Source organism: Telmatherina bonti, assembly GCF_933228915.1.
Source record: "Telmatherina bonti genome assembly, chromosome: 18".
NCBI classification, from domain to species: domain Eukaryota; kingdom Metazoa; phylum Chordata; class Actinopteri; order Atheriniformes; family Telmatherinidae; genus Telmatherina; species Telmatherina bonti.
The window spans coordinates 7623338-7632343 of NC_136616.1; the positions used below are offsets into that span (position 1 = coordinate 7623338).

Genomic DNA, 9006 nt, shown 5'->3' on the forward strand with positions numbered 1-9006 from the left:
TCTGGTGTGGTGTTGAAAGGGGGAGTGGTCTGACGAGATCTGAGACGAGTGGACTTAGCGCTCCGACCACAACTTCCCCTCTTCGCTGTGAAGTATGCAACACTCGAGTGTTGAGCAGAGGAAAGAAGCGCAGCAACAGGTCGTCGTGTTCGCCGCCTGCTGAAGGAGCCCGCTTGTTTGAACCCATCTCCAGACCGAGTCGCGATGACCGTGGCGGGTATGAACCCAGTGCTGCTGGCAGTTCCCCTCTGGATGAGCTTTGGCAGAGCAGGTGAGTAAAAATGAAGAGTTTTTATGTGAAAGCGCCACAACGATGAGAAGAAATGGTCAAAAGGCGACCTGGAAGGTGTGTTAACCCGCATCCAGGTAGAGGTTTAAAGTCCAGGCAGACGTCTGTATCTGCTCATCTTCAGGCCGTTTGCTGTGACGTTGAGGCAGAGACGGGTCGAGGCAGCGAGCTTTCTGACTCTTGGCCTGGTTGTACTTGCTGTCAGAAAGGCAGCCACCACATCAGTTCCTGTGAAAAGAGAAACTGACCTGGTTGGCTCTTTGTCACTTGTGGCGAAACACACACACGGTGTGTTTGACCACATAAACGAATGCATTGAACTTCTCCTGCACATCCGTTGTCAGACTTTCAAGCCAACTCACTGCTGCCGTGTGTTTTGAAAAAAATCCTGAAAATGTGCTGCGAGACGCACAAGTTCTGTTTTTTATCACGTAGAAGGAGACACGTAAAGTTTTTCATCTAAAATCCTCTCATTTCCACTTATTTGGTCTTTTTGTAGAAAAAATATGATTTTCTTTTCATGTAGAATCTTAAATGAGGTCAGAATAAAACTTTTTATATTTACAGTGGGGAAGATTTAATGTGTGCGGATGTGTGTTTAAACGATAAAAAACAGGTAAATGAAGTATGTCAGATACTTTAGATTTGCTGTAAACCACAGACGACGACCCACTTCGAGGGTCAGGCCTGCAGAACGTTTTCAGCCGCCTGACAGAAACATCTCATCGTGTTCGTGTGAGAATCCCATTACCTAAAAGAGATTCATGCTCTCCTAACTACTTTGTTAATTCCATACTTTTAATTCTGCTGAAGAATAAAAGAAAAAAAGTTTTGTTTTTTTAAAGATAAAGTGTGTGAGTGAGCTGGATCATGCGCGTTGCGGGCATGTTAATCTGACACGATTAGTTATTTTAGGGGGTTTACTTCCTTTAAGCCTGCAGTGTTTGAGACGTGCGGAAACCAAAGGAGATGCTGCTGCAGATACCACACGGCTCATGCTCGTCACGCAGGACCAGGAACCGCAGAGGAGAGCTCGGTCCACACACTCCAGCCCTTCTCTGTTTGATCATCTGGAGCCAGCGGTGCAAAGCGAGCAGCGTTTTCCTCCGCATGCGTAGCGGACCGAGTCTGAACTGGAAGCGCATCATCTGGACCTGACAGACGTTCAAAGAAATGAATCATTTCCTTTGAATTTACAGCGGGAAAGAAAAGTGGGAAGAAAAAAAACATGTATTTATAGCTAAGTGAGTAAAGATGATCACCTCTTATTGGCCTCTTCATTTAATCAATCAAAAAGTTTATTTCTGCAACTCTTTTCATACAAAAGTAGCTGAAAGGGCTTTACAGAGTAAAGAGCAAAGTAAAAACAAGGTTAAAAACACGCTTTCACATACAAAAATATATAATTTACCCAAAGTCTGACACACACACACACACACACACAGAGGTAAAACACATAAAACACACCCATCCAACCCCTCAGGCAAACACCAGACCCAACACCAGGCTGAGTGGACGATGAGGAGGCGATATCTCAGGGATCCTTCAGGGAACCAGACCGATGCAGCTGAGTGTGAAAACGTTTTTCCATGAAGCTGCATGTAGCCCCCACACACACCCCCACCCATCTCGGACTGTAATCAGCCTGCGGTCCCCAGCGGTGGTGATGCTTCTCTCCTCGTTTGGCCAATCAGAGCTTGTCTTTCACTGAAGTAGAAGAAGTTTATTTTGGAAACGATCCCACTAAGTTACATCTAAAGAGGAGTTTTTCTGAATATTCATATATTTTAATTCTGACTTTTAAAGTCCTGCAGGTGTTTTTATTTGTATGGAAACAGATCATTTAAAACTCCTGAAAGAAAGCAGGATTTTTCTTGACATAATCTCAGAACGTCTGTCGGGAGTTCACGGGGAAATGTGTTTTAATTCTCTAAAACATGACCCTTACCTCAGTTACTTTCTGTTTTCTGCATTATCAACATTATTCTGTTGATTTAGTAAAATGATTTGATCTTAAAAAGTTCCATTTAACCCTCCTGGGGGTGATGAGGCAGTAGTCCCTCTGGTTTCCAGGTTTCCACTCCATTATTCCCACTGTGTCGTGTGCAGTGTGCTGGTTTGTTGCAGGAGTTGCTGCTGCTGTAATCTGACTTGGTGGCGATGCTGTTGCCTAATAAGGAAGTTCGATGCAGCGGTTTTTAAAAGTGGAAGTCCAGTCTGTGGATGCTGCTGCTTTCAAATCCGCTTTTTAAGACATTTGTTGAACGTCTGCAGTATCCAGATGTTCAGCAGATATTTCCAGTCATGAGTCCCAGCAGACTCCTCTAACAGCAACATGTGGAGGCAGAAGTGCTAACGCAGTTTTCCTGTTTCATCAGCTGCTCTCTCCGAGCCGGAGATCTGCTACGTCCTGGATGGCATCTTGTTCCTGTACGGCATCATCCTGACGGCTCTCTACTGCAGGATCAAGGTTTGGACCCACCACATCCGGCTTTACAGAAACCTGCAACAACACCGAGACACAAAAAGATTCTTTTGTTTGTTTTATTTTTCTTTTTAAACATCCGGTTGTCGTTTAATGGATGATGGATACATGCAAACATTAATGCATGAAAATTACATTTAATACAGGTTGAGATTACAATAAAAAAAAACCATCAAAACAAGTAAATATGAAAGTGAAAAATAATGGAAATTAACATTTTAAATTAAAAGCTAAATTAAACAAAAGTAATTAAAATAAAATGTACAAATCATAATTTAATTAATAAAAAATTATATAAACAAAAATAATATTAACTAAGATAAAATTAACCTTTAACAATTGTTAAAATTGTTAAAAATTTAACAATTAAAAAACAATTTTGAATAAAATTGGAAAAACAAAAAATAAAGTTGAAAAATTGGCAAAAACAAAATTTAACAATTAAAATTAAAGTTAACTTTGAAACTTTTTAAACTAAAAGCTAAAACAAAACAAATTAGGATAAAATGTACAAATTAAAATTTAACTAAGAAAAAATATATTAACAGAAATATTAACTTAGATAAAATATAACTAAACAAATAAAATTTAACAATTAAAAAACTAAATTTGGATGAAAATGAAAATAAACAAAAAATAAAACAAAAATGACAAAAAAAAATTAACAAAATAAAAATGAGAAGAAAAAAGTTAAGTTGACTTTAAAACTTTTTAAACTTTAAAACTAAAATAAACAAATGAAAATAAAATAACATAAAAAGGAAAATAACTTTAAACTTAAGAATTCAATAAAAATACAAATAATCACAAAATAGAATTTAAAATTAAAGGAAAAATATAAAAACAACCAATTTAATCAGATAATAAATGAACAAAACATAAGAAATAAACCATTCAGTTACCGGTGACAGAGTGTAAAGCGTGTTGTTTACAGGACAAAGTGCAGTAAACATGCAGAAGTGACAACAAACAAACATTCAAACAAACATCTTCACTGTAGACGCGCTGATGTACAGATGCTGATGCCAAACGCAGCTTTTCCAGCTGGTGGAGGCGTGACCATCAGTAAACCCACCTGAGTAATTACATCATTTACTCTGACTGGAGGGGAAGTACAGCGTCTACATGATGCCCGTAAATACCGGCGTTAAATTCAGTTGGAGAAATCCCCTGTATGATTTAAAAACTGCTATTTTAATCCTGTGTGGATCAAACACACGGCTAAAGTCTGTAGGTTCAGCTGCATCGAGCTTCCTGGATGTTTTATTCATCAGTTTATGGATAAATTCAGACTGTTTATTCACCTCTTTAATTTCACATTTTAAATGTCATTTACTTTCCATAAAAAGAGGAAAACGTGCATCAGACGGCGTGCAGCGGTCGTAAATACAGTATTTTACCTCTACAGACATATGCAATCATACGTTTCTGTTTATTAGTGATATTTAGAATTAATCATTATTTATGATATTTTAACGTATTCTATAAAATATTTATAAAATAATATATAATCATAATTATATGATGTAAATCTATCAAATACAGCTGTATCATTTTCTTTTCCAAATAAACATGAAGGCAAACTTAGATTATGTTCTATTATATTATATATATTTATTTCTTCTCCGGTGAGTGGAAACATATTGGATGACTCACTAACATCTACTGAAGTAGTTTATTTATATCAATAAAATCCTCATTCATGAACATGCAGGAAAAGAGTTTGTAAATATGTGGCCACTGTACAGTGGGGGTGGGGGGGTGTCATATCTGTAGATGAAGTGATGAAGAGGAGAAAAGATGTGATGAAGTTTTACTCTTCATGTTTCCTCTGCAGGTCTACAATGCCAGAGAGACTAAAGGGAAACCGCAGCAGGTAAACATGATGATTACTCCGCATAGACATGTACACTCATCACACACAGTACCTGCTCCACCGGGTCAGTACCTGCTCCACCGGGTCAGTACCTGCTCCACCGGGCCAATACCTGCTCCACCGGGTCAGTACCTGCTCCAACGGGCCAATATCTGGTCCACCGGGTCAGTACCTGCTCCACCGGGCCAATACCTGCTCCACCGGGTCAGTACCTGCTCCACCGGGCCAATACCTGCTCCACCGGGTCAGTACCTGCTCCAACGGGCCAATATCTGGTCCACCGGGCCAATACCTGCTCCACCGGGTCAGTACCTGCTCCACCGGGCCAATACCTGCTCCACCGGGCCAATACCTGCTCCACCGGGTCAGTACCTGGTCCACCGGGTCAGTACCTGCTCCACCGGGCCAATACCTGCTCCACCGGGTCAGTACCTGCTCCACCGGGCCAATACCTGGTCCACCGGGTCAGTACCTGGTCCACCGGGCCAATACCTGCTCCACCGGGTCAGTACCTGCTCCACCGGGTCAGTACCTGGTCCACCGGGCCAATACCTGCTCCACCGGGTCAGTACCTGGTCCACCGGGCCAATACCTGCTCCACCGGGTCAGTACCTGCTCCACCGGGCCAATACCTGCTCCACCGGGTCAGTACCTGCTCCACCGGGCCAATACCTGGTCCACCGGGTCAGTACCTGGTCCACCGGGCCAATACCTGCTCCACCGGGTCAGTACCTGCTCCACCGGGCCAGTACCTCCTCCACCGGGCCAGTACCTCCTCCACCGGGCCAGTACCTGCTCCACCGGGCCAATACCTGCTCCACCGGGCCAGTACCTGCTCCACCGGGTCAGTACCTGCTCCACCGGGCCAATATCTGGTCCACCGGGTCAGTACCTGGTCCACCGGGCCAGTACCTGCTCCACCGGGTCAGTACCTGGTCCACCGGGCCAGTACCTGCTCCACCGGGTCAGTACCTGCTCCACCGGGTCAGTACCTGGTCCACCGGGCCAATATCTGGTCCACCGGGCCAGTACCTGCTCCACCGGGTCAGTACCTGCTCCACCGGGTCAGTACCTGCTCCACCGGGCCAATATCTGGTCCACCGGGTCAGTACCTGCTCCACCGGGCCAATATCTGGTCCACCGGGTCAGTACCTGCTCCACCGGGTCAGTACCTGCTCCACCGGGCCAGTACCTGCTCCACCGGGCCAGTACCTGGTCCACCGGGCCAATATCTGGTCCACCGGGTCAGTACCTGCTCCACCGGGTCAGTACCTGGTCCACCGGGCCAATATCTGGTCCACCGGGTCAGTACCTGCTCCACCGGGCCAGTACCTGGTCCACCGGGTCAGTACCTGGTCCACCGGGTCAGTACCTGCTCCACCGGGCCAATACCTGCTCCACCGGGCCAGTACCTGCTCCACCGGGCCAATACCTGCTCCACCGGGCCAATATCTGGTCCACCGGGTCAGTACCTGCTCCACCGGGTCAGTACCTGCTCCACCGGGCCAGTACCTGGTCCACCGGGCCAATATCTGGTCCACCGGGTCAGTACCTGCTCCACCGGGTCAGTACCTGCTCCACCGGGCCAATATCTGGTCCACCGGGTCAGTACCTGCTCCACCGGGTCAGTACCTGGTCCACCGGGCCAGTACCTGCTCCACCGGGTCAGTACCTGCTCCACCGGGCCAATATCTGGTCCACCGGGTCAGTACCTGCTCCACCGGGCCAATATCTGGTCCACCGGGTCAGTACCTGCTCCACTGGGCCAATATCTGGTCCACCGGGTCAGTACCTGCTCCACCGGGTCAGTACCTGCTCCACCGGGCCAGTACCTGCTCCACCGGGCCAGTACCTGGTCCACCGGGCCAATATCTGGTCCACCGGGTCAGTACCTGCTCCACCGGGTCAGTACCTGGTCCACCGGGCCAATATCTGGTCCACCGGGTCAGTACCTGCTCCACCGGGTCAGTACCTGCTCCACCGGGCCAGTACCTGGTCCACCGGGCCAATATCTGGTCCACCGGGTCAGTACCTGCTCCACCGGGTCAGTACCTGCTCCACCGGGTCAGTACCTGCTCCACCGGGCCAGTACCTGGTCCACTGGGCCAGTACCTTGTCCACCGGGTCAGTACCTTGTCCACCGGGTCAGTACCTGGTCCACCGGGTCAGTACCTGGTCCACCGGGCCAATACCTGCTCCACCGGGTCAGTACCTGCTCCACCGGGCCAGTACCTGCTCCACCGGGCCAATACCTGCTCCACCGGGTCAGTACCTGCTCCACCGGGCCAATACCTGCTCCACCGGGTCAGTACCTGCTCCACCGGGCCAATATCTGGTCCACCGGGCCAATATCTGGTCCACCGGGCCAGTACCTGGTCCACCGGGTCAGTACCTGCTCCACCGGGCCAGTACCTGCTCCACCGGGCCAATACCTGCTCCACCGGGTCAGTACCTGCTCCACCGGGCCAATATCTGGTCCACCGGGCCAATATCTGGTCCACCGGGCCAGTACCTGGTCCACCGGGCCAGTACCTGCTCCACCGGGCCAATATCTGGTCCACCGGGTCAGTACCTGGTCCACCGGGCCAGTACCTGCTCCACCGGGTCAGTACCTGGTCCACCGGGCCAGTACCTGCTCCACCGGGCCAGTACCTGCTCCACTGGGCTCCCATTGGTCCCACAAGGTGCTGAAAACATCCCCAGAGATTTTACTCCCCAAAGACGTGAAGCACCACGGTGGCCTCACAGCCAGAGGGTCGCTGGTTCGAGACTCGGACAGGGGGAGGTTCTAACGGGGGTCTGCATGTTTTCCCCGTGGAAATATACGGCAACAAGTTGCTGCAACGAGTTGCTGCAGCGAGTTGCTGTCATATAAATGTGTTCTATGTAACGGCAACCGGTTTCCTGGTAATAAAGCAGCTGATGACGTAACTAGTGGACCACATGACCAAGTGGAGTTTCTGTCAGCGACCGTTTGTTCAGGCAGGAATCATCACTCTTATTATTATTACTTATTATTTTAACAGCTTCTAACTTGGATAAAACCAGCGCTCGTCAAGGCATTTGTTTCCCAGCAACCACTGAGACGCTGTTTCATCTCTAAATAAATTCTCTGCAGCTTCTCAGTAAATCTGAACCGACTGAATTCATTTTAGTGGTTCCAGATTCATTTTGGCAGAATTTATCTTCGGTGTCCTCCGTGCTTGTGTCGTTCTCGCTCTCACGTGAAAGTCGCTCTGGATGAAAGCTGCTAAATGACTGCAGAATAGAACAGAATAGAATTTCCCCCCCAGTTGTGTTGTACTTAGAAATAGTTTCATCTTTTGGTTTCTGAGCGCCAGCCACAAGCTGCACACACTGCAGGCTATTCTCGGCTTCGTGGCAGCCTGACTGCTTGTTTTCTTGCTGTTTCTAACCATTCTCTTCATCTCTCCATCCAGACCGCTGATGAGGGCATATATACGGTGAGTTATTTCAACCTGAGTGTTTAACAGAGAGAAAACGGCGGCAGAGGAACTAAAATCCTCTGTTTTCCCTCCAGGGTCTGACGCCTCATGCCACCGACACATACGAAACTATCGGCATGAAGAAGTGATGGGAACCAGTCCAGTCTCCTCTGAAATCCCTGATCTGTTCCTAACTGCAGCGCAGCACACTGCTTTTGTGTCCTAGCATCCATTTCCCTTTTTGCTTTTGTAGAACCGACATGAGGCTGTTTTAGGACAGAAACAGAGAAGTGGAGCCGAAACCAGGCAGGTCTTTTCAGAAACTGCTCTTCTTCTTTCCTTGTTGCACAGATTAAATTATTTCTTTTTCATTTTGATAAATATATATCCTATAGATACATATATGTAGAGGTTTAATATGTGACGTTGTGCGGACCAATCTGCTGACTATGCCCCCTGCTTCAGGCCTTTCTGAAAGACAGTTTTCTGTGTGAAAGTCGCTGGACCCTCGCCACATTGTGTTCTCTTTAAGTGTAAGATGTTTATTTCCTAATATCAGCAAAAATGTTTGCTCATCTTGATGTTTGTACCTCTCAGTTTGTGGTAAAGATGGCAAGATGTGGAAGGGGAATAAAATGTGTTTAATTCAGATAAAGCAGTGTTCCTGCGCACCACATGATGGCACTGATGGCGTCTGAGGATGACATGAGTCATGGAGCTGTTTGTATGTAAAACTTGTTCTATGTGCACATTAAAGATGGCCTCCTTTAGACAAAGCAGACGCCTCACTGTGATTTCATCATTACCTGAGCGGTTGCATTTCCAGCCTGTTCCATCAGGTTTGACTTGGACCAGAAGAAGAAAAAACGCGTCAAAGAGAAAAGCTGAGTTTGCATCGATGTGAAGAGAA

At 47.0% G+C, this 9006-nt stretch overlaps 1 protein-coding gene across 1 annotated transcript; it reads left to right on the plus strand.

The window, feature by feature from the left end:
* Positions 1–95: 95 nt before the first annotated feature.
* Positions 96–8832, plus strand: fcer1g (Fc epsilon receptor IgFc epsilon receptor Ig). The gene is made up of 5 exons (XM_079257977.1): positions 96–271; positions 2668–2759; positions 4612–4650; positions 8091–8114; positions 8192–8832. Exons 1-5 carry the CDS (start codon positions 205–207, stop codon positions 8243–8245), a joined length of 276 nt encoding a protein of 91 aa, XP_079114103.1. The 5' UTR covers positions 96–204; the 3' UTR covers positions 8246–8832.
* The last annotated feature ends 174 nt before the right edge of the window (positions 8833–9006 follow it).